At 40.6% G+C, this 26,903-nt stretch overlaps 2 protein-coding genes across 9 annotated transcripts in view; one reads left to right on the plus strand and one right to left on the minus strand.

Moving 5' to 3' along the window:
• Positions 1 to 26,903, plus strand: part of LOC147012182 (ras guanyl-releasing protein 3-like) — a 213,724-nt gene that overhangs the window by 149,366 nt on the left and 37,455 nt on the right. For 6 of the 8 annotated variants that reach the window (XM_085855974.1, XM_085855973.1, XM_085855975.1 and 3 more), the window contains 3 exons: positions 9,817 to 9,880; positions 16,377 to 16,508; positions 16,618 to 16,768. In XM_085855974.1, coding sequence (XP_085712100.1) covers positions 9,817 to 9,880; positions 16,377 to 16,508; positions 16,618 to 16,768 — 347 coding nt within the window. The remainder of the gene's footprint in view (positions 1 to 9,816; positions 9,881 to 16,376; positions 16,509 to 16,617; positions 16,769 to 26,903) is intronic. The other 2 variants (XM_085855977.1, XM_085855979.1) reach the window with 1 other exon arrangement.
• On the minus strand, positions 18,047 to 26,850 carry LOC147012183 (uncharacterized). The gene is made up of 6 exons (XM_085857925.1): positions 26,753 to 26,850; positions 19,437 to 20,051; positions 19,074 to 19,215; positions 18,821 to 18,874; positions 18,370 to 18,456; positions 18,047 to 18,064 (listed from the first exon to the last, which is right to left on the minus strand). Exons 1-6 carry the CDS (start codon positions 26,848 to 26,850, stop codon positions 18,047 to 18,049), a joined length of 1,014 nt encoding a protein of 337 aa, XP_085714051.1.

The raw sequence follows: 26,903 nt of genomic DNA on the forward strand, positions 1-26,903 counted from the left end.
TAATACAAATTTGTACAAATCCATTGATTGCTCCCTTTGGGTATATACCACTGTTCCTTTTATGTCGTGAAGGCGCATAGGGCTGCCGAGGCAGTTTCATTAGCAAGGACTACAGTCCTGGACGGGTCGCCACTCCGACACAGGTTACCCCGAATGGTTATTACCTGGTACTCATTTCACCAACCTCAGAATGATGACAGGCTGAGTCAACCACACCTGGAGTTAATTCAACAGTCGACAGGGGGCTCGAACTCAGGACCCCAACATCCCAAGCCAACCATTCTAACCACGAAGCCAACACCAGGCTTTCACTTTGGGTAGAGGTCTATGGTACCCGCTCAGGTCGTATGGAAATCTTACTTTTCATTTCTGTCTGTCACTTTCTTTCTTCCTGTTTCATTTATGTCCTTGTTTCTGTGGATATTACCTTGGTTAGTTCATCTTACGTTGCACCAATGAAGAGCAAAATAACCATTATATTTATGGTGGCACGGACACATCACTCAACCCCTGATTATCAGTTTTCTTTCAATCGTGTCTCACAACCCATAGTGTTTGTGATGATGACCACATAAAGATTGTTTCACTGCAACTTTTAAGGTTTATAAATTGGTTCTCTTGTGAAGCCATTTTTGCAGCTTCTCAGAGATGCAGACAGTATGGAAATTAAATTTACAACTTTTCACGATCAGTCGTATTACACTTACAAAACTTACAATGATGGTCCACATCAGAAACATAACTTATTATCGTAAGTATTGGGACAGTTAGAGAATTTGCAGGGATAATGAAATCACAATTACTGACTCAATTCCTCATGGGGTGTCGTTTTTGCTTCATTGTCGTATTGGGTGTCATCACGAGTGAAGTACACATATAGCATGGTGGAATAACACAAGAATTGTGCTCTTTCTTATAAATGTACCAAACTTTACACACATGTTAGTTAAGAAATGTAATTCAAATTATTTTAGATATCGAGGCATCTTGAAATGTTTTCATGGTGGCCATTTTCCACGAGGGTCAAGTGGTTTCCATTTTTCAAAACAGGTATTTAAACCAATACATTTAGTATAACCCTATTTTAATTGGCTAAATATTCATCTAAATAAACAGAGTGTAAGCAGGTAAAAAAACCAAAAACCAAAAACTATATATATATATATATATATATATATATATATATATATATATATATATATATATATATATATATATATATATATATATATACAGTGGCCTGCAAAAGTATTCCCCCCCCCCTCCAAAATACTCACATTTTAATGCCACTTGAACTTATTTCATGATGTTTTCAAATCAAACTTAAAACAGTCTTCACAAACTACTCCAAAGTGATAAAACTAAAAAAAAATGCAGATAACATGTGAATAAGTTACCTTAACAGAGAAATTCAGATGATTCTCACGTGCATAAGTATTCAAAGCCTTCCCCTAATTCACTCAAAATCATTTCAGAAGAAAATTATTTGTTTGAAAGGTTACAAAATAAGTGTAATAGGTTTCACCTGGATGTAGTCAGTTGTTTAACTTAAAAATTCAGCTCCTCCACTGATCTAAACAGTTTTAAGGTACAACTCACTTGGTCAACCAACAAGGCAAACATGAAGACCAAGTAGCTTTCCAAAGAAGTCAGACATAACGTGGTGGAGAAGCACCGTTCAGGGAGAGGGTTATAAGAAGATTTCAAAGTCACTCATTATCCCTTTGATTACAGTGAAATCCATCATGAAGAATTGGAAGATGTATCATACTACCCAGACTCTACCCAGATCAGGTTGCTTATCCAAAGTCAGCAACTGGGCAAGCAGGAAACTGGTTCATGATGTCACTGTGAATCCAACAATGATTTTTCACAGAACTACAAAGCTTTCTTTCCAAGATGTGGGTCAGTGTTCATCAATCAACAATATCCCATTCCCTTCACAAAGCTGGCCTCTATAGAAAGGTGGCAAGAAAGAAGCCATTCCTGAAAAAGACACATCTTATAGCTCATATGGAGTTTGTGAAAAAGCATTTCAATGATACTGCAGGCATGTGGAGAAACGTTTTGTGGTCAGACGAGACAAAAATTGAACTTTTTGGTCTAAATTGAAAGTTTAACATCTGGGACCAACCTAACACTGCACATCACCTCGTCAACACCATCCCTACTGTCAAGCATGGTGGTGGCAGCATCATGTTATAGAGCTGCTTTTTATCAGCAGGGACTGGCAAGTCTGTCAGGATAGAAGGGACAATGGACGGTGTAAAGTACAGGAGAATCCTTGATGAAAACCTGCTTGAATCACCTATGAATCTGAAACTAGGCAGGAGATGTTATTGAGTGTTCCAGTGAAAGTGCTGGCCTGAACCCAATTAAACATTTATGTCGAGACTTGAAGATTGAAGTCCATCGGCGATCCCCATCAAACTTGGTTGAACGAGAGCAATTTTCACGTGAAGAATGGGTGAAGATTTCACCATCTCACTGTACAAAGCTTGTGCAGACCTTCCCTAAAAAAACTCATCGCATTCATTGCTACAAAAGGTGATTCCACCAAGTACTGACATAAGTGGCTGAATACTTTAACATCCAGTGAATTTTGATTTGTACATGTTTTTTTACAGGTAATCCTGACATGTAACCTCCTTCAACTACAACAGTGTTTAGTTTGATCTCTTCAGTTATTAATAAAAAAAGTTTATTTGGAAAAATTGTTTCTACATAATTTGTAATTCATCTAAATGTGACATTATATTATTATTTATTTATTATAATTATGTATTTAATCAATGAATCAATTTTTGCACAACACTCCATCCCAGTTCCATTTCCATGTGCTGCAAGGCAGCATCGCCGGGCGCTGAAGGCGTCCCGGAAATGTGGCGGGCTGTAGGATTTATTATTTATTTATTTGGCATGGGGGCGGTGTACTTTGAAGTACTTCGACTAGTTATTTTAGTCTTTAAAACTGGATTCATTTGAAGCCAATAGGAAAAACTGTGAATACGTTTGCATTGTTTGGATCTGGCCATCATCTTGGTGGTCACTTTGAAAAATGGAGACTGCATTTTAAAGGATTATTCAAAATGATATGGAATCTAAAAAGAGAAGCATGTTTATACATTTGGTGGCCATCTTGGAAAAATGGCCACCGAGAGACATTTCCTGCAAATGCCTCTATATCTAATTTTACTCGGTATCACTTCTTGAACATGTTTGCCAAATTTGGTGCTTGTATAAGAAAGTGCACAATTCTTCTGAATTAAAGAGATGCCACTGGACTAATTGTGTGCCAACATCATGAACACTTCACACCACATTCTGGTAGATATCAGGTGTAATGTTACACCATTTCCCACATAACAAGGTGTAATATACCTCTGCCCTCTCTGTCTCTCTGTTTGTTAATTGCCGGAAGCCTTCGGATTTCGGCAATTATGTTGGTCGGTTGTGTGTGTCATTCTGTGTGTCTGTCTGTCTGTCTGTTTGCTTGTGTGTTTGTTTCCCCTGTGGCAGCCACACCGTTTCAGCGATCATAACCAAACTGGGTACACACGTTGGCCATGGTCCAACTTAGACACTTGTCGTTTTTGGTGAATCTTGGTCAAAGGTCAAGGTCAAATTCTTATTTTCGCAATAACGTTCGCTAAAATGGTCGTATCGACTTCAAACCAAATCCAAAATGTGCATCTTCCAATACTGCATCCAACCATATGTCTCATTGGGGTGTCACACCAACACCCTTCTTAGCGGTCGGGGGTCGAATGTCAGGTGGGTTGGGTCAAAACTTTCAAATTGTGATAAAAACGTCATTTCGATCCTGATTGACTTCCAAGTTATGATCATGACCAAACTAAGTGCTATAACTCATTAAACAGTAGCACTATCGACTTATAAGAACCAAATTGATTTCCAGGTTTTTGTTTTTTCAGAGATCATGGAGATATGACAAAGTTATTCCGGCAATTCCTTGCTCAAGGAGCAATTTCATTTGTTTGTTTGTTTGTGTACAGGATATCTCAAAAAGTTGTGGACGGATCCAGATGAAATTTTTGTGGGCAAGTTGGATGTGTGACAAGGACGAACTGGTTAGATTTTCGTGAAAATCTGGATCTGGATACGAGAATTATTTAATTTTAAAAGTGATTCTTCGCCATTGATAGGGGCAAAAACGACACATTGCATGATATTTCAAAAATGTATTGGTCCTGATATGTTCCACTCGATCATGCATTACGTGGCAGAGGTATGTGCTCTACCGAGTGCCCGTCTAGTTATTCTTGCACCAATTCCAAACAGACACAGCATGATCCACGACAAAAGAAAACAAGTGATAGTTGATTGTTTTGGAGTAATTTCGATTGACTCATTTGGCAATCCCATCTGGACACTGGATCCCTGGCTCTTAATATGGGGAACCCATGTTCAATTCCCATGTATGATATGTATTTGTCCATTTCTTCCTTATGTCCTTGTAATTCATGTGAAGGTAAACTTGTGTCTATTAATGTCTTTGTCTTGCATGTGATGCATCCATAAGCTCTTCCACAATCTTGAGATTGGTGTTCAAAAGTTTTTGCCAATGTTATGTTTTAGTCAAGAAACGTTTTTGTGTTTTATTCTTAAGCAGCCAACTATTCAGACTTACCTTTGAGCTGTCTGGTTTTGATTCGATTATTGACTCTGCAACTATATACTGCTGGATTGGTGCTTTTCAAGCAGGATATTGGATCCATGAGTAGGCTTGTTTAGAAGGGATCTTAATCTGGGTGTCCTGTCTGCCAGCATTTTTGGTGGACAATAATGATCCCTCAGTGGAAAAGAATAGGACATTGTGTGCTGGTATTCTGGCCAAATTCCAATTCCTATCCTGATGAACAACACAAAGTCCAACCCCTGAGTTGGGGGTCTCTAACTCCTTATCAATAACTATGGACCACCAACACTAGGCTGTGCCTTACTGAATGCAGATAGTGGCAAATGCATTTGTCAATAAATTGAACTTTGCTTCCTCAGTTGGAAAAAAACAGGTCACCAGTTGGAAATTACCAAAATGTATCACTTCCTTCCTTTTGTTTTGGCCTCGCAGAAGAGTACAGCAAGGTCATGCTTGGAGGTGTAAGAGACCTCACCGTATTATTGTGTCAAAGCTGGTAATTCAATCATTGTCCCAAAATGTCTCAATTAGACACTTTTAGAAAAAAAAAAGTGCATGTACTGCTTGGTATTATAGAAAAAGACATCCACAAGCCATTCGAGAGAGTTTCTTTCAAGTTTGGCTGTGCTGTTCCAATATATGTGGTTATACAGCAACATTTCATGTCACCACGAATGTTTGTTTTTAAGTCAAAATGAATCTGTGTCCTCCCTGTCCAGGTAAATTAGATTAATGGTTTTCCTTCCAAGGAACTTAAATGCAGGAGGAGACCGATAGGCCCATAACGCATGCACAATGGTTGCCAATGAATGGTTATTCACCTGTGCTCAATGTTTCTTAAATGCTGAGCATCAATGTTAGTACGGTCTATGGTCGACCCAGGTTAACATGCATCAGAGGGACACCAACCCCCTCCTTGCATAATGACAATCTGGCTAGTAGGGAATCAAACGTATACGAGACAGCCAAGCCAGATGAGATAGCTCAAAGACAAGTGTGCTACCTTGGCAACATCTTGTCAGGACAACTAAAGTGTGATTTGATAGTAACTTCAAATACAGCCTGAGAGTTTCTATCCTGAAGGTGACAGCATCACGCTGAATGTTCCAGAAGATGATGATAAGCAGGAGACACCGAGGTGTCTAACTAGTCTCCGGAGGATATGCAAGAACAATAAGTAATAAAACACCAAATCATATTACACAGTTTAAACAGGATGCAGTGAGTTTGAAATGACTTTCCTGTACTTCCTGTTATTTTTGGAACACTGTGATTTTAACAAACGCTGCCACACTTCGTGTCTGTAGAAACTAAAGTAAACTTCAGTTGCTAAGATTGTTGCTTGGCAGCTGACAAAATGTATCAGCAATTTAAAGTGCACCCACCACCTTTGTAATGGAGCTTTATCTCATTCCTGAGTTTTCCCAGTCGGGTGTCAGACTCAAGTGTTTTCAACCTCCACAGGCAACTGGACTTCAGGTTTATCGACATATTACATACGCAGATGGGTGGAGGAGGGCAAACTGAAGAAAGGGAAATGGAGTTGGAGAAAACGGAAATGTTGGAAAATATACGAGTAAGGGGAGGAAGTGGAGGGTATATATTGGTTTGTGTGTGTGTATGTGTGTGTGTGTGTATGTGTGTGTGTGTGTATAGTGTGTGTGTGTATGTGTGTGTGAGTGTATGTGTGTGTGTGTGTATGTGTATGTATTGTATATGTGTGTGTGTGTGTGTGTGTGTGTGTGTGTGTGTGTGTGTGTGTGTGTTTGTATGTGTGTATGTGTGTGTGTATGTATGTGTGTGTATGTGTATGTATGTGTGTGTATGTGTGTATGTGTATATGTGTGTGTGTATGTGTGTGTATGTATGTATGTATATGGGTGTGTGTATATATGCGTGTGTGTGTATGTGTGTGTGTATGTATGTGTTTGTGTATGTATGTGTGTGTATATATGTATGTGTGTGTATGTATATATATATATATATATATATATATATATATATATATATATATATATATATATATATATATATATATATATATATATATCTGTGTGTATGTATGTATGTGTGTATGTATGTGTATGTGTGTGTGTGTGTGTGTGTCTGTGTGTGTATGTGTGTGTATGTATGTGTTTGTGTATGTATGTGTGTATGTATATATGTGTCTGTGTGTATGTGTGTATGTGTGTGTGTGTGTGTGTGTGTGTGTGTGTGTGTGTGTGTGTGTGTGTGTGTGTGTGTGTGTGTGTGTGTGTGTGTGTGTGTGTGTGTGTGTGTGTGTGTGTGTGTGTTAGATATTTTGCCATTCTTCATAACTATTATGGAGATGGTCTGCGAGAGGTTACCTTCATGCAAACAAGCGAAGGTAGTCTGATTCACCCACATGGGATTTGTACTGAAGGTTTAAAACAGACCTCCTTTACACAATAAGGAATCTCACAATGTCAGAATATTTGGGGGAATTTGATTTTTCAGCGATTACATCCACAGCATCTGGTGGGTTGTTAATGAATTGTTTTCCAATTCAAACTGGGTATGATTATTATTATCAGCGAGAAACACAATCCATTCTATAAACATTGACAGTTCCCATCGTATCGATTCTGCTGTCAATCTGTCTCAAACCCAGTGAGTGAAAATGAAGGATTAAATGATATGTATTTGCAGCAATTAACCCATTCATGCCAGGTGTCTCTCGTTACAGGTATGAAAGGCATAATGACGAAGTTCAGATTATGTAGAATCTGCAAGAATCCGATAACCAGGACCATTATCGTAATCTCGAAAAACTTTTAGCCGATAAACTGCCTGTCTCGGTTTAGTGAGCCAGAGCCCTGCTGGGGCAGAAGGAAATTGCTACCAGACAAATCACAGGGAAAGTGGGAGCCAAAGTGAAATAGTAATGAATGTTGTCTCCTGCCAAGAAGATGCAAGAAGATTCATATGTTCATGTATATATATTGTTAGGTGGAATGTGAGGGAGGAGGGGGGGGGGTCCATGGCTAAACTGTAGTAAGTGTAACTTGGTGTGTGTGCTCCGAGGATGTTAGATTGCAACATAACAGAGACTTGTCAGACTCAGTCATTTTGTGACATGTGATGCTGAGAAGGAAACATATGTTATTTATAGACAGGATAGTCAGGGTTATATTGTATACGCAAGCATCTCTTGTTTGTGAGTGGGGCCAGGTGAGGAATTTCCGTCACAAAAAGTGTCACACACTTCAAAAAGGCCATCACGATCTCTCAGGCTGATGTGTGCAAGTTATGGTGGTATAATGCGCTGCCGTGCCCAGAACCAGGGAAAGATATATTTCTATTGGGGTTGTCCCATGGATGGGACGTCCTGGGTGAAGCCTCCTCCCAAACGGATGAAGAGGGTCCGAGAGAATGGGAACACCAGAATGAGCCACCAGCATGCAGGAGGACAGGAGGGTGAAGAAGAACCATGATGGAAAGGACAGAGAGGGTCACGAGGGCTGGTTTGGAGTACGTCTTGAGGTGCTCATCATTGCTGGTGCTCCTAGTGCCTGGTGCCTGGCTTGTCTCGTCGTCGGGCTCACTTCGTTTCTGGCTTCCATAACGAGCTGCATCTTTGCCCTGCATTCCACTTCACGCATCGAAAAAAGGAAGTCCTCACCTGCATTATTACCTTGTTTGTACTCCTGCAATCTGTATCGCCTTGTGTGGGTTAGGATTTGCTCTTTATTGATTTCCTTGTGTATAAGTTTGTAGATGTCCTTCTCCCTATTTTGTGTGTTTTGATTTGCTTGGTGTTTTCCGAACTGCTCATCCTGTCCACCTTCCTCCACGCCCCCCACCCATTCATTATAAATAAACCCTTTAAAGGGGAATAGAAGGAAATATCTTCCATTCATCAGCCTTTTGTGTATGTGCCATCAATTTCAGTTTATTTGGTCGACCTTGGGGAGCCGTAAAGTTGTAAATTAAAGTGAACGCAGAAGTAATTACAAACTGTTCTGCCGTTCGTGGGACGAAATATCTAGACATTGATGACCCGTGTTAATGGAGGCTGTCTGACGTGACTATCCATCCACTGGGACCATACTCTCTGCAGAGCGTTGGTGCTGCCTAAGCAGTCTCCTTGGCTATTGGGTACAATTCTGGACGGGTCGCCACTCCGACACAGGATACCAGCATGCTGGCACTCATTTTGCCAACCTCGGAAGGATGACAGGCAGAGTCAACCCCACCTGGTATTAATTCAACAGCCGAGTGGGATTTGAACTCAGGATCCTCGGATCCTAAGCCCACCACCCTAACCATTAAGCCAACACCAGGCATGACGTGACTATAAATACATATATATATATATATATATATATATATATATATATATATATATATATATATATATATATATATATATATATATATATATATATATAATTTCCCCATAAATGTAATATGTAAATGAACCTGGGAGGACTTTTTAATTCTATGTGTGTATATGTATACATATATATATATATATATATATATATATATATATATATATATATATATATATATATGTATATACATAAATATGTGCACATATATATATATATATATATATATATATATATATATATATATATATATATATATATATATACATATACATCTTGACTCCTCCCATGCTCTTCTTGCCGAAGAAAGCTGTATAAACCAACCAAGAAGGTCTACCATGGTAAGTCCTTTCCTATTTCAAACCCTTCCCAGAGTTCCTCCACAGCTATAAAGACGTTCACACATATTACACACATGAGAATCCCAATACTACACACCCCTTCAACTGCCGGACCGGTTTCATCGCTTGTTGGCGAATCATCAGCGACAGCGCAGACAGAAACTTGCACCACTGAGGTTCCCAAGAATGTACCACGTTCAAACGTCAAAAGCAGTTGATATATAAATGAAAAACAGAGACCAACAAAATCATTGAACAAAAAAATTTATGAAATTGCAATTTTTGATTTTTTGGTTTTATAAATGTTTCATAATTTGGATTAGCATTAATCTATTTAAGAATTGTAAAAAATCATTTCAATACAGATTTGATAATGCATAATGATTTGACACTTGATAAAATTATTTAGCAAATGAAATGATATTCTGCAAAATCAGATGCTGTTCTTAACGCCGACATACTTATCAGACAGCATCGTCTTGTGACAGAAGTGCAACTTGCCTGAAAATATGCAACTTTAGCAGGTATGTATTTGTGTTTCCATTTTACCTTCCACAAAGTTTTCACATTTAGCCCTTTCAAAAACTTGCCCATCTCCAACGAAATCTTTTACCAAACCTCGTTTAAACAAACAGGAAAGTTTGTCGTTGAACACACCAAGTTCAACAATAGACAATTTTTGAACTTCTTCACCTTGATTTAACCTTGACTTATTTTTGTTCAGTCAAAGAAAATACATTTTCATCTTGAGTTTAGGGGTATAACATAATGCAGTGTACATTGTTTGTCAAGCTTTGATTGATGAGGGTTATCTACATAATCAGTGGTTTTGCTGTTACTTTGTAGTGCTGAAGTCTCTTGTTCTCTTTGTTCATGACCCTTAAAATAGAAATTGTTTTTTTCCCCCATAAATGTAATATGTAAACCAACCCGTGAGGACTTTTTAATTCTTTGTTTGAACCCAGACCCTGATAGTGCCTTCGAGGTATTGTACAGACACATGTGGCACCTATTATTATATATCAATGGCACATTATAAGGAGAGCTGAGATGTGAAGGAGGGGTCACCATTTTTCTGTTTCTTGGTTTGGGAGCACATGTTGACACACTGAGCACCTGTTGGTCCACCAATGCACCAGGTGTGCAGATGTTGGGGGAAAATAGGATGATTTTGTAAAAGCTGCATCAAACACATTACTCTTCAATTGGCTTGGTCAGCAATGACCAAGTGGACAATGCACTGATTGCAGATGAGCTAATATTTGTTATCACTGGCTATGAGCACAATATGAAGAGTGGTACACTATATTTAAGGTGAAATGGGAAAGTGCAAAGAGCAGAGGAAGTGCGTAAGTGATTGGGCAAACAGTTGTACTATTTCTATAGGTACAAAGATGGCGGAGTGTATTGGTGAGCAAGATTGTCATTCGAGAGTGACTGTTGAGCTTGAGTGAAGCCCAGGCTGTCTTGTGCTGGAGCTGTGCTGCAGATTTTAGTTCAATGTTGACCTTGCCTGCAGGATGCCGCAGATGAATTGATCTCTGCCTGGCTGGGCATTGGTTCTGCGGAAGCATGCTGAGTGACAGAGGTGGCACGTTACTAGATTCCCAGCAATTTGAATGCCTGTGGACTTTGCCAACTTTTGACACATGCCCTTTTTGTGGTTCTATGCAAATTGTGAAATGGAAAATCCAATCTCTGCTTCTCTCGCATTGCGAAGGCTTTTATTTCATGTTACATTTCAACCCCTCAAGGTGCCATGAGACAAACTTTAACGGGAAACCATTTCATTGTTTTCCCCTCTGTATGTCTCATGTACAACGAACTATGTGTCAAACTTAGAAATGTGCTGCAAATATACGTTTATATTGTAATTGATGATCTATTTAATCCACATTTACTGAATGATGTCTTGCCTTGAGGTGTGTAGAGATTGATTAGATTACTATTAAGGCAAATCTAGATCTTCATTTCATCAATAATTGCTAATTCCAGCAAATAACTAGTGGTCTACATTGGTGGCACAACAGAATAAAAACATGATAATAAAATGGTTGAAGTCATCCCTTTATTTATTTTATTACCCCTGTGTTTTGTGCAGCTTCGCCGCTGTACTTTTGATTCCACCTCCGTTCTGAGAGTGGTGAACCACTTTTTTTTTTTTAGTACAAGTTAATTGTTTGACAAGTGGTTGGAGGTTCTCAGTCCTATCTGGTTGCTAGATTTAACGATCAACTTTTCCCTTTTTTTTTTCAAATATCAATAACCCTGGATTTCTATCTTTTGTACAACTACCTCGGCATTTGTCCTTTTTGACTCATGCGTGTCCTTCATGCATGGTACACTGCTCCCTGAAGGTTGATTGAAGTTTGATTGATCACCAAAGCCGTTTAAAGTCATGTCAGATTATTCTGGCACATCGAGGTCATTTCGAAGCGTACCAGCTCAGCAAGTCCTTGCAACTATGTGAGGCGTACAACAGGTTCTACAAATTAGATCACTACAGCAGTCCAAAGATTGAAAAGAAAAATATTTCCTTACTAATTATATACATTATACTTCGACATTGAAAATCAGAAAAGTTTCTGTTATCAGCTGTTCTTTTGAGCACGTAATTTGCTGATTGTTAATCTCCTTCCTATAACTCTTTGAACACCACTCCCTCATAGTTTACGATGAGCTGGTTCATAGGACCTCACCCAGAGTAACAAAAACCTCCTCTGTTTGTGACAATGTCCACATTATTTGCAGATTGAAAATTGGAAATTAACAGGATTGACTTTTGACAATGGTGATGACGACGAAGAACAACATCCATGAACTTGATGAAATGAGGCAGCCAAATCGTGCATACACCTCTCTGTAGTTTTCGTTCAGATTCATCTTTGCAAATCATTTGGCTGGTAGTAGGAAGAACTAACTGTATGAATTGAAAATGGCACTATTGGCAGGGCTTCATCTGGGACTTTTATTTAAGGAGCCAAAACATTCACCAACTGAAAAAAAAAAATTATTGAGTCAATGTATTATTTCCCTTAATTTAGCAATTATAGGGTGAATATTTAATCTAATCAAGATGTATTGGATTAACTATTTTTTAATCATTGATTTGGCATATGATATCTACTGCTTTCTTTCCAGCCAGTAAATCACCTTTAATGTAGAAATAATCTCTTACTCTTTGATAACACTGTACCTAGTAAGTTGGTATTGAATTGGAGCTTCTTCCACCTCATTACTTCTTCTTCTTATATATGATGTGACCATTTTTTAAAATCAAATATAAATGTCAGATCCAGGAGAAGTATTGTTTCGTAACGTTTCCTGCTTGGTCTGAATCAGTAGGTCATTAGTTTGCCTGGTTCTTGGAGGCTCTCCGTCCTATCTGGATGCTATATTTGACTATCAACTTTTCCTTTTTTTAAGCAATAATTTGGTCTTTCGCTCTTTTGAATTGTTTCTGGCTCAATCGTCCCTTCGGATGGGATGGGCAGTACGATGATGACAGGAATAGTGCCAGGAGCACTGCCAGTGGAATGCTGTGATTTACTTATCATGTACCATGCTCCATGCAGAGCATCTGTTCTGCCGAATAACTTTCTATGGCTAGGGTTGCAATCCTAAATGGGTTTCCACTCTGACTCAGGAAGTCAGGGCAGGAATTTGGAATTTCTTCATGATGGCTGCGATAGCTCACCTACTCTTTGTGAAGGGCACGGTGGGATCTTTAACCTCAACCAACTAATGGTGGCAGATGGGATTCCCAGTTTCACATCCATCTGAAGGACGGAACACACGTTGATGTGATTTAGCCTCCTTTATTTTACGTACAGTAGATAAGCACACTTTTAGTAATTTGGATTCCCTTTGTAGAATTAGCATCAAATTTAACTCACAGCAAAGGGCAAAATTAAGACCCCATGCTTGACTGGTGCAGCACAGGACTGATTCTGATGGTGCATTCCTCTACCTTGCCTTGGTTGACAATAAAACGATCCTCAAACACTTGGAAGATTAAGTGTTTGAATTTTGAAGAGATACGTTAGTGATCATCATCAGTGTAGATCCTTTTACTGTATGTTTACCTTCCTCAAATTTAGATTCAACATATATAAATTAAGTTGCTTACCGATTTTGTTTTGTTGAGTTTTGTCTCTTTTTAGACAAAACCCGGAGAGTTCATCGTCTATTTGTTCGAAGGTATATTGAAGATTTTAATCACATGTCCTCCATCTCTAACGAGTGGTCTTTTTTTTACCCCCTCTTAACCCCACCTATACTAACCCTCTTTATTTCAGGTCATTGTGATTTCTCCTATCCTCTTTTCTTGTTTGTTCACTCCCTTGTTTGTGTCCAACTGCGGCCCCATTGCACCCTTCTCATGACTTTTCCTTATTATGCTTTGTCATCTTGCTCTTCCATGAAAATAGATCTTAAAAAAACAAAAAAAGGAGGGATACGTTTTGGAAAAATTAAAAGGTGGTTGTAGCTGAGATGATCCGTGTGCAAAAATGAAGGGACCACCAAAGTAAGAATGGCCCGAGATATCCATCATAAAGGATCACGATTGGTGCTGACTTTTGGGGCTTTACCACTCATCCTGGGAGGTTCTTAATGTCAGACATGAGATCAGGGCCGCTCTCTGGACATATCCCATGCTTTCGATACAGCCTGGTATCCCGCCTTGCTCTTCAAACTCTCTGCCTATGGCATCCAAGGCCAGCTCCACACATGGCTTACTGGCTTCTTCTCGTCACATAGCCAATGTGTGGCACCTAACAGAATCCTTTCATCTTCTCTCCCTGTCAAGGCTGGAGTGCCCCAAGGCAGTGCCCTTGGCCCAGTCCTATTCCTGATCTTCATCAACGGTCTCTCTGACTCTGGAAAATCCTCTTTATCTATTTGCTGATGACTCGAACCTCTTCCGTGATATCCCTCATCTTTCAGACAGGCAGACTGCAGCCTCTTCCCTCTCTCAGACCTTGACAAAATCACAGGCTGGTCAAACACTTGGAATATGTCTTTAAATCCTGACAAATCTCACACTCTCACTCTCCTCTCTCTCTCCAAAAGGATCGTCTGCCAAAACCCTCCCATATACTTTGTTAACAATCCTCTTGAGGAAGTTCATTCATTCAAACTCCTGGGTCTCACTATCAGCCACGATCTTTCTTGAGCAAACCACATTTCAACATTGGCCTCCAAAGCCAGCTGCGACTGGGCATCCTCTGTCATACAAAGTCCTTCTTTGGCACACCTGAAATCTTATCCACCTACAAGGCCTTTATCTGCCACTTCACGGAGTACTGCTCTCCCTTCTTGGCTGGCTCTCTTGCTTCACACCTTGCTCAGCTCGTGGCATGGAAAAGGCCTTCAAGATCATTGGAATCTCTCACCTTGAGCATGAATCCATGGGCTGATCACTTTCCAATCACACACAGGTCGGTGGTCTCTTTGTCTTCTACCACCTCCTTCCTGGTCTTGCATTTTCTGCTCCTTCTGTGCTGTCCCCCCTTACTCTCCCCAAGGTTTCTGCAGGCTCACATGGTCCACCATCAACCCCTTTCTGGTGAAACTCCCAAAATCCTGAATCACTGCTCACCTCCACTCATTCATTCCTCTTTTTTCCCTGCCCGTGGAACAAGCTTCCAGACACTCTTCAATCTCATTCTTCCCTCCAGATCTTCAAGACAGCTATTCACCACCATCTCAGATCATCCCCCATCCAAAACCATGATCTTTTCTACCCACATTCACCTCACCTCCCCACTTCCAAGCCCACCTCCTTCTAAATTTCCAGTTTTTCTATCCTGAGAGTTTGCTTATATATCCATGTTGTCCACCTTTGCATCCTCAACTACCCCTCTTTCCTCCCCACAACCCTTATTTGTCCAAATCTCCCTCTATTCTATCCTTCAACTCCACTGTTTGTGTCCTTCCCTCTTTTTCCTGCTCCTTTTGGTCTGTTACGTCCTGTTATGTTCGATGTTCTAGCTCTTCCATGAGCCTTGACTTTGTATATAAAAAAATCAGAGCAAAAGAGCACCAAGAATCACATGTATAAATCTTCTCTTTTTCTCCGATGAAGGGAAAGCCTGAAACATCAGCTCCTCGTGATCCCTTACGGCAGATAATTCCAACAATTTTATTCTTATGTTTTGATTCTCTTGTGCCACGACCACAGACTGCACTCAGTGGGAGAACGAGATTTTGCAATTACTGGTGTGTGTGTGTGTGTGTGTGTGTGTGTGTGTGTGTGTGTGTGTGTGTATGTGTGTGTGTGTTTGTGTGTGTGTGTGTGTGTGTGTGTGTGTGTGTGTGTGTGTGTGTGTGTGTGTGTGTGTGTGTGTGTGTGCGTGTGTGTGTGTGTGTGTGTGTGTCCAGGCTGTAACTTTTTTTACAATTTCAGCTTTTGTCGTATAATTTTCAACAAAGATTTATTATGAGAATATGGAGAAGACAAATTAATAATTTGGTAAAAAGGTCAAAGGTCAAAAGGTCAAAGGTCAGCATCATTTTAGATCATCAATTTTCATCCAATTTTTCTGAAATTTTAATTATTATTTGAGCTTTTGCCATCACATTTTCAACAAAACTTTATGATGAGAATATGTAGAAGACAAATTAATAATTTGGTCAAAAGGTCAAAAGGTCAAAGGGACTGTTTAGCAAATGGAAGAAGAAGAAGTCTGAATACAAAGCAGACGGGCTTTGCATTTACAGATGCTTTCTGCTTTTACTCTGGAATTAGCGACTACATTTTTACCATCAACTTAGTCGCCCAGTTAGACTTCATTTCAGAAAGACCCAGTTTTGTCAGATTAAGACACGATGTTGCACTCAATTATGCATCGTGAAATAGAGCTATGAACTTAACCGGAGGTTTAATCACTGCATTGCTGCGATTCAGCATCTGTTTGCCTCACTTGAATTATCACTTCTATAGTATTCACATCATCCTCGTTGTTGAGCTTACCGACGATCACTAATCTTGAAAGTGTTGTGTCGTACTGGTTGCAGATTTTGGATTCAGGAATTCCCTGCGGCCTTCAACCTCGACCCCCAGCTCGCTTGCCTCATGAAGGAGTTCGAGGAAGAGGCACGGAGCCAGGGTGGAGAACAGCACGGAGCCTTACTGGATATTTCTGCTGTGTAAGAATAGGATGTGTGACATGAGGATAGAGAGGGCCTTGAAACGAAAAATGTCATTCACATGCATACCAGCAACTAAAGTTAATAGAGTGACATACTGTGCACACAGTCCATCGTACGAATGGATGCGCCGTGTGACACGGCCGAGCAATGCCTGCCGTGGCAGGAGAAAGGTCTCGCTGCTCTTTGACCACCTTGAACCTGAAGAGCTGGCTGAACACTTGACATACATGGAGCACAAGGTGGTGCGTCGTATCGGGGTATGTTTTTCATATTGGCAGAACACTTGTTTTTTTTCAATCCACGTAGGAATTCGAAGCTGGTGCTTGACTCTGCCATGGTGCTTGAAATGACCACCGTCAATGTTGAAAATATTGGATTATTTTGTTGACTGTTTTTTTTTTTTAATGACAAAAATATTGTCGGTTCAGTTGAAATTTCATCTTTATAGAATGTTCATTGTTAAAACCCAAAATGAAAGATCTTTATTATTTTTTTTTCTTGTAAATGTCGTGTTGGAATGCGAATGTGGCTTTGTAGGTCGAAAGTGCTCGGGGATTAAACAAAGTGGACGCAATAAAAACATCACAGCACAGAGGAAAATAAATGCCTTAAAGTGGACACAAGATGTCCACCAATGTTTGAACTATTGCACCAGAGGCTTGAAAATTCAGGAGTGGAGCGTTGATGATCCCTGTGCTATGATGCTTTTCTGTGCATCATCACCTCATTGGGTTTTCTGAATTTTGCAAAGCATGTGCTCATTGACTGTTAAATTGGTGTTTTCACTGAGGACAGCAAAGCTGTGCTCATTTGGATTGGCCAGAATAGTCCAATCCTTAAAGCGTTCTTGATTTAAGAGAGGACGCGTGTGGCATGTACTCAGCAGAAATAAGTGGAAAGTCTCACTTTCATCTTCACATGATTTGAGAATCATTTTCATGGATTTTTATTTATTTATTCAAATGCAGCCTGTGGCTGCTTGGCTGCATCATTTTTACTGGGGGCAAGGTTATGCTGCTGATGCAACGCCCCCCCCCCCCTTCCCGTTACCATTGCGCTGATACTCATTTGGCTGACCTCGGAAGGATGACAGAGGCTGAGTCAACCCTACCTCATGTTAATTTAATGGCTCGACACAGGCTTGAACTCAAGAACCAAGGATCTTAAGCCAAGCACCTTAACTGTTAAGCCAACACCAGGCCAAGTTTCATGGATTATAGGAAAAAATGCTTTTCACAAAAAAAATACTTGCACTTTGTTAACAGTTTATTATAACCACTTTTTCAAACTTGCAGAAGATAAAATTCTTTTTTTACAATAATGTGATACTAGCAAAGGACCTGTCTCCATGGACTGGTTATTTCCCCACTTCTATGACGTCTATGGAGTACAGGCTTCCACCAGGCGGCGCTATACGATACATATTTACATCGAGATCATTTGGGTCCTCCCACCACCTGGAACCCCCAGAGCTATGAATTTTTTTTGACCACCAAAAACCTTCTGATGTAGCCCCCAGGTAAAACCAACAGTTTTCAACCCATTCTATCCAGCTGTTCAGAAGTGCAGAGAAGTCAAACAGAGCAAACAAACAAATACTAAAATTACATATCGTACTCGTGGAGCCTGCAAACACACTGCAAGCACACTGCAAACACACTGCAAACACACTGCAAACACACTGCAAACACACTGCAAACACACTGCAAACACACTGCAAGCACACTGCAAACACACTGCAAGCACACTGCAAACACACTGCAAACACACTGCAAACACACTGCAAACACACTGCAAGCACACTGCAAACACACTGCAAGCACACTGCAAACACACTGCAAACACACTGCAAACACACTGCAAGCACACTGCAAGCACACTGCAAACACACTGCAAGCACACTGCAAACACACTGCAAGCACACTGCAAACACACGGCAAGCACACTGCAAACACACGGCAAGCACATTGCAAACACACTGCAAACACACTGCAAACACACTGCAAACACACTGCAAGCACACTGCAAGCACACTGCAAACACACTGCAAACACACTGCAAGCACACTGCAAACACACTGCAAACACACTGCAAACACACTGCAAACACACTGCAAGCACACTGCAAACACACTGCAAACACACTGCAAACACATTGCAAACACATTGCAAGCACACTGCAAACACACTGCAAGCACACTGCAAACACACTGCAAACACTCTGCAAACACACTGCAAACACACTGCAAGCACACTGCAAACACACTGCAAACACACTGCAAACACATTGCAAACACACTGCAAGCACACTGCAAACACACTGCAAGCACATTGCAAGCACACTGCAAACACACTGCAAACACACTGCAAACACATTGCAAACACACTGCAAGCACACTGCAAGCACACTGCAAACATATTGCAAACACACTGCAAACACACTGCAAACACACTGCAAGCACACTGCAAACACACGGCAAGCACACTGCAAACACACTGCAAGCACACTGCAAACACATTGCAAACACACTGCAAACACACTGCAAACACACTGCAAGCACACTGCAAGCACACTGCAAACACACTGCAAACACATTGCAAAAACACTGCAAACACACTGCAAGCACACTGCAAGCACACGGCAAGCACACTGCAAGCACACGGCAAGCACACTGCAAGCACACTGCAAACACACTGCAAGCACACTGCAAACACATTGCAAACACATTGCAAACACACTGCAAGCACACTGCAAACACACTGCAAGCACACTGCAAACACACTGCAAGCACACTGCAAACACACTGCAAACACACTGCAAACACATTGCAAACACACTGCAAACACACTGCAAGCACACTGCAAACACACTGCAAACACATTGCAAACACACTGCAAACACACTGCAAACACACTGCAAACACACTGCAAGCACACTGCAAACACACTGCAAGCACACTGCAAACACACTGCAAGCACACTGCAAGCACACTGCAAACACATTGCAAACACATTGCAAACACACTGCAAACACACTGCAAGCACACTGCAAACACACTGCAAACACACTGCAAACACATTGCAAACACACTGCAAACACACTGCAAACACACTGCAAACACACTGCAAGCACACTGCAAACACACTGCAAACACACTGCAAACACACTGCAAACACACTGCAAACACATTGCAAACACACTGCAAACACACTGCAAACACATTGCAAACACACTGCAAACACACTGCAAACACACTGCAAGCACACTGCAAACACACTGCAAACACACTGCAAACACATTGCAAACACACTGCAAACACATTGCAAACACACTGCAAACACACTGCAAGCACACTGCAAACACACTGCAAACACACTGCAAACACATTGCAAACACACTGCAAACACACTGCAAACACACTGCAAGCACACTGCAAACACACTGCAAACACATTGCAAACACACTGCAAACACACTGCAAACACACTGCAAGCACACTGCAAACACACTGCAAACACACTGCAAACACACTGCAAACACACTGCAAACACATTGCAAACACACTGCAAACACACTGCAAACACACTGCAAACACATTGCAAACACACTGCAAACACACTGCAAACACATTGCAAACACACTGCAAACACACTGCAAACACACTGTAAACACACTGCAAACACATTGCAAACACACTGCAAACACATTGCAAACACACTGCAAACACATTGCAAACACATTGCAAACACACTGCAAACACACTGCAAACACACTGCAAACACACTGCAAACACACTGCAAACACATTGCAAACACACTGCAAACACACTGCAAACACACTGCAAACACACTGCAAACACATTGCAAACACATTGCAAACACACTGCAAACACACTGCAAACACATTGCAAACACATTGCAAACACACTGCAAACACACTGCAAACACATTGCAAACACACTGCAAACACACTGCAAACACACTGTAAACACACTGCAAACACATTGCAAACACACTGCAAACACACTGCAAACACACTGCAAGCACACTGCAAACACACTGCAAACACATTGCAAACACATTGCAAACACACTGCAAACACACTGCAAACACACTGCAAGCACACTGCAAACACACATTGATGAATCTTCCACATGTGAAACACCAGGGTTATTAATCAAGATTCAAGCCTGGTGTTGGCTTTGTGGTTAGGGGTCCTGAGTTTGAGCCCCGTTGGCTGCTGAATTAACACCAGGTGGGGTTGACTCAGCCTGTAATCCTCCTGAGGTCTCTCTCTCTCTCTCTCTCTCTCTCTCTCTCTCTCTCTCTCTCTCTCTCTCTCTCTCTCTCTCTCTCTCTCTCTCTCTCTCTCTCTCTCTCTCTCTCTCTCTCTCTCTCTCTCTCTCTCTCTGTCTCTGTCTCTGTCTCTGTCTCTGTCTCTGTCTCTCTCTCTCTCTCTCTCTCTCTCTCTCTCTCTCTCTCTCTCTCTCTCTCTCTCTCTCTCTCTCTCTCTCTCTCTCTCTCTCTCTCACACTCTCTGTCTCTGTCTCTGTCTCTCTCTCTCTCTCTCTCTCTCTCTCTCTCTCTCTCTCTCTCTCTCTCTCTCTCTCTCTCTCTCTCTCTCTCTCTCTCTCTCTCTCTCTCTCTCTCTCTCTCTCTCTCTCTCTCTCTCTCTCTCTCTCTCTCTCTCTCTCTCTCTCTCTCTCTCTCTCTCTCTCTCTCTCTCTCTCTCTCTCTCTCTCTCTCTCTCTCTCTCTCTCTCTCTCTCTCTCTCTCTCTCTCTCTCTCTCTCTCTCTCTCTCTCTCTCTCTCTCTCTCTCTCTCTCTCTCTCTCTCTCTCTCTCTCTCTCTCTCTCTCTCTCTCTCTCTCTCTCTCTCTCTCTCTCTCTCTCTCTCTCTCTCTCTCTCTCTCTCTCTCTCTCTCTCTCTCTCTCTCTCTCTCTCTCTCTCTCTCTCTCTCTCTCTCTCTCTCTCTCTCTCTCTCTCTCTCTCTCTCTCTCTCTCTCTCTCTCTCTCTCTCCCCCTCTCTCTCACTGTCTCTCTGTATCCGTTTCACTCCTCCCCCCCTCCTGTGAAAATATGACATATAAGTATATGGAAGGAGAGAATAAGCAGTGACAGTGACGATGATGATGTCAACGTGTTATAAAGATCCTTCGTTTTCTGGGGCTGGTTCACTGCATTGTACATCATGATTGAGACTCTCACATCTTTCATTTCTACTGGATGTTGCCCAAGTCTGACAATGTACAAAATTGAAAAGTTCTTCCTAAAAATACTGGCTCCTGTTTCTTTTATCTATCCTTAAATACCATCTAACTCTTCCCTCGCTTACCTTATTTTTTACCTGCCCCTTTTAACCCCTAACCAAACAAAATACCTGCGAGAGAAGACGTTTGTTTGTGTGTTTTTCGGCGGCGATATAGTAAACGTTTACTCCAAGTCCTGCTTCCTCTTCCTCCTGTCTGTAAGGTTGGGCTCTTTGGTAGTAATAATAATAACTATATATACTTTTTCACCCATAATGTAAGTTGTTGTTTTGAATTTGTACTGGGCATCCTTTAGGTACCCCACTTTTAATTATGACTGCAATTGTCCTTTTGATATTATCTCATTTCCTTCTATTTTTCTCTATTTCCTCTATATCTGGTGGGAAATAACTGTTTTGTTCTGATAAACCTTTATTTAATAAAATAAAAATAAGAAGCAGAAGCTGCATGGTCGAAAAATACTTTCCTGACCACATAGACCAGAAAAGACTGCAGCAAATGAGGAGGTGGTGATAAAGCATCGTAAAGGCAGGCCTCGAGGTACTAAACGGTCACACTTCTGCACAGCAGCTGGTCGAATAATTATAATTGTAATCTAAAAATGTCTAATAATAATTGATTGAGAATGAGTTTCACACATTTCATGTTTCATCAAATTTTTGAAAATTACATTTTACATGAAATGTAAATAAATCAGATTGAGCTGATTGCGGAGTTTTTGTCACAGGTTTCTGTAAATGTATGGATATTATAATGATCTGGGTTCAATTCAGATGTGATGCCTTTTTTGTGTGATGCTCAAGAGAGCAAGGGGACAAGGTATCCATCCTACAATAGTGAAGAATCACTTTAAAAACTCTAGTATCCGGATCTGGATTCAGATCTTCACCAAAATCGAATCAGTTCATCCTTGTGCACTAAATTTCATTTGAATCCGTCCAAAATTTTTTGAGATATCCTGCACACAAACAAACAGACAGGCAGACAGACAAACAAACAAGGAAGATGTCGTGCATAGCAAACAAGAAAGATGTCATGCAATGTCGTGCATAGCAAAATTCCTGAAACAAATTTGACCATAAAAATAATTGGTGGCTGAATTCAATGAGCTGGTATGAAAATCCTGTTCAAATTGCACGTCAATCTGATGAAAAATGACAATTTAAAAAATTTGCCCTATGTTGACCTTATAGCCTATTTTGACCTCACCGTCGACTTATTTTTACGAAACTTTGTCGTGTGACCATCGCAGGGATGGTTTCAGAATGATGAGCGGTTTGGGCTGTAGGGGAGGGACAGACAAACACACAAAAAACTAATTGAACTGATCAACATACTTGGCCAGAAATTTTTTTGCGAAGTAACAAACAGACAGAATAACGCACACAACCAACCAAAACACTTGAAAAATCTTCAATTTTTGCAAGTAACAAACAGTCGGGTTAAATACATAAGCTCCTTCCACCTTCGGTGGCGGAGATAATGAATGATGTGACACCTTTCTGAGCCATAAAAACAGTTCACATCAGATAGTCATGAATTTAAAAATCATTCTCAAACATCTGTTTTTTTACAGCCACAACAAATCTTATGCCCAGGTGTTCTCTAAACACAAAAAAGATATTTGACCCACCATGACTTTGGTATATCTACATAACATTTTATTCAATAGCAAAGAACCCACACTTATCGACAGGTAAATCTCCCAACTTTTGTGATGTCTACATGCAAATGCAATTTGGAGATGGTCACACGAGTGCAGTTATATGGTCTTCAGAGCTCCTGTGAACGAATACTCTCTGAGATGTTCATGAAATATGTACAAAATAGACAGATAGGTTCAGGCTGCTTGGGGACACCAACAGGGACCTAGGTCAAGTCCTCGGTCTGCACTCACACCAGGTAATGCTATACTATACACATTTACATAGAGACAATTTGGGTCTTTGCCCAACCTGAATCCCAGGGTTATGAATTTTTAACCACCTAAAACCTCCTAGTGTAGCCCTCAGTACAAGCAACCGTTTTCAACTCATTCTGTCCAGCAGTTCAGGAGTGCAGACAAGTCAAACAAGCAAACAATCACTCATCAAATTACGTATATACTTGTATAATAATACTAGTGGGGCATGCTTGCAAGACTGCAAGCAGATACTGGCGTGGTCCGTCTGGTTATGATATAAGCTTTATATATTTGATGTAGTGGATTGTGCTTGCATTTTGTTCACAACTAAATAAATCAAGTAATTCAAGAATGAGTAATCAGAGGGGCTCTTTATTTAAAAGTTTACAGGTATAGTGATTATTTATGTGAAAAGGTCACACGTTTGAAAACAAAAATATTGTTTACATTGGTATGGGTTGCTGTGCAACACTATGAGGCAGAGTTTATTAATACAAGTCAAAAACAAACGTTTTTGGGGGAGTGGGGGGGGGGGGCGGGACTGGAATTTATAACCTGAAGTATAAAACAAAAAACCAGTAATTGTCATATTCTTGTAGCTGTTCCTATGTTGCCCGTCATTAATAACAGAGCCAATTTGAGTGATCATCATGTTGAGTTAGCATCTTTCATTTTTGATGTTGATTTAGTTTAGATTAGTAACAATTTTGTGTGAGAGAGAGAGACAGACAGAGACAGAGACATATAGAGATAGAGAGAGAGATATATAGAGATATAGATCGAGATTCTATGTCTGGTGTGGGTTTAATTCCCGACACAATGACAAATGCAGTACAGTACAGTGTTGTAATCATTTTGTATGCTGTCAATGGATTGTTTGTATACAGTGGGGACACTCATGGAGGACATAGAACATAGAATGAATCAGGACATAACAGAACAAAAATAACAGGATAAAGAGAGGGGAGGGGATCCACAAAAAAGCAAGGTTGAGGGACGAAATAGAGTTAACTTGGAGAAACAAGTTAAAAAGACATAAAATGTCATAGCCCCCATTGTTTTCGTAATTTTGCTGTATGGAGTTAAAGGGCTTGCCCATATTTATGTACAACTAAAATGGCCACCAATCTACCGGTCGGCCATCTTTGATCAGATGGCAAAATAAAGTTAGGGGCACATGCAAGCCACCATGTACTGTGCTTGTGCCATGTTTGAACAAAATCGGACCAGGTATCTCTGAGAAATGGTTGCGGACACATTTAAGTCACAAAATGGCCATGAGTCGACCATCTTGGATCTGATCTTGAAAAAAAAATGATGTGTTTATGTAAGCCCCCATCCTTTATCTGTGTGCCAAGTTTGAACAACATTGGGAAATGCATGTCTGAGAAATGGTTGAGAATGTGTTCAATATCGAGGTTTTTACAATTAAAATAGCTGCCAGTCGGCCATCATGGATCTGATCTTGGAAAAAAAAACTGACGCGCATATGTAAGCTACCATTCATTATATGTGTGCTAAGTTTGAACATCAGTAAATGCCTGTCTGAGAAATGGTTGAGGACATGTTTGACACTGGGTTTTTTCACAACTAAAATGGCTGCCAGTCGGCCATCTTGGATCTGATCTAAAAAAATAAACCAAATGACAAGTTTATGTAAGCCATCATTTCTTATCTGTTTGTCTAGTTTGACCAAGTTTGGTGGCTACATGTCTGAGAAATGGTTGAGGATGTGTTTGACACAGGGTTTTTTTTTTTTAGAACTTAAATGACCGCCTGTCAGCCATCTTGAACCTGATGTCAAAAAAAATGACCTGCATATGTGTAGCATCATGTGTTGTCTTTGTGCCAAGTACAAATAAAATTGGTCCATACATGTCCGAGATATGGTTGTGGACGAACACACGCATGCACGCACGCACGGACACAAAAACCGAGACAAAATCTACAAGCCACCATTTCTGACAACATCCAACGGGGAACAATAATGGATGTGGGGAAAAATGAGGGCAAAGTGAGGACACAAAGGGTGAGAATACGATTGGATACAGCAGCAAACTTTCCATCACAGAAGTGGAAGGAAAAAGCAGAAATTCAGTTTTTGGGATGACTCAGCCAGGGTTTGAACCACCCACCCCCCCCCCCCCCCCAGATTGAGTGAGTGAATGGTCAGAAAGAGCTTTATTTATTAGATTCTATGTAACAGATCATATGATCATTGAATGACAAAACACCTGTAATTAGCTATTTAGTAACAAATATATTTGGGGCTCAAACAACCCACCGTAAATTCATCCACCGTTGCTTTTTTGGGGTGACATCACATCAAATATTGATCAAAATGGTTCAAACTGAAAGTGTGGCAAATTTGTGGATTTTAACATAAAATGCACAATTATTTTAACATCAGAGCTTAGCAACTGGAGGATGGCCAAGAGGTATAGATTATTCTCCTCTGAGCTGTCTGTCCTGCATTTGAATCCCAACCCAGCTATAAACTGTCATCCCAGTGTTTTGCAGGCAAGGTGATTCATCAATGGGTATGCCCCTCCCTCAGATGGAAATTAAGCTTGACTTCTTGTCTGCCAACACTAGTTGATCAGTTCAGTTCAGGTATGGGAGCATGGGCCAGAGTAGCGTGTTGCTGCGCCCACTTTCCACCGGTACTCCAGAGGCCTCCGTCTTGCTATCCCCCAGGCAGATGCCTGGCCAATCCCCATCTCCTTGAGATCCTTAGTTCGGGGAGGTTAAAAATCCCACAATGTTCTTTGTGAAGAGTAAGCAAGCTATCCCTAGCACCCTGAACAAATTCCAAATTTCTGCCCTGACTTCCTGTGTCAGAGTGATGACCCATCCAAGATTGGAACCCTAGCTAATAAACTTCTTTGGCAGAACTGACACTGGACAGAGCATGCTACATGATGTTGATGATGATGATGATGATGATGATGATGATGATGATGACAATTTATTTAGCACAAATTCTTTCTTGCTCAATTTCTGGCAGGATATTTATTTTGTCCAAGGTACAATCATTAAGGGGCTAGCAAAGGATATTGTGAATATTTACATTCTCAAGTGGTTGCAGATCATACTACAAGTTTCATATTTCAGCAGGAAGGCAGCATTCACGACAATCCAGTGGCCCCTGTTGGCATAATACTGCATTGTCAGTTTTATGGTTCAATGTGCTTCTGCCTCACATCTTATAAGCCCCCTTG

This window comes from Eptatretus burgeri, chromosome 15, assembly GCF_056783735.1.
Source record: "Eptatretus burgeri isolate ZD-2024b chromosome 15, Ebu_testis_v1, whole genome shotgun sequence".
In the NCBI taxonomy this organism is placed as follows: Eukaryota; Metazoa; Chordata; class Myxini; order Myxiniformes; family Myxinidae; genus Eptatretus; species Eptatretus burgeri.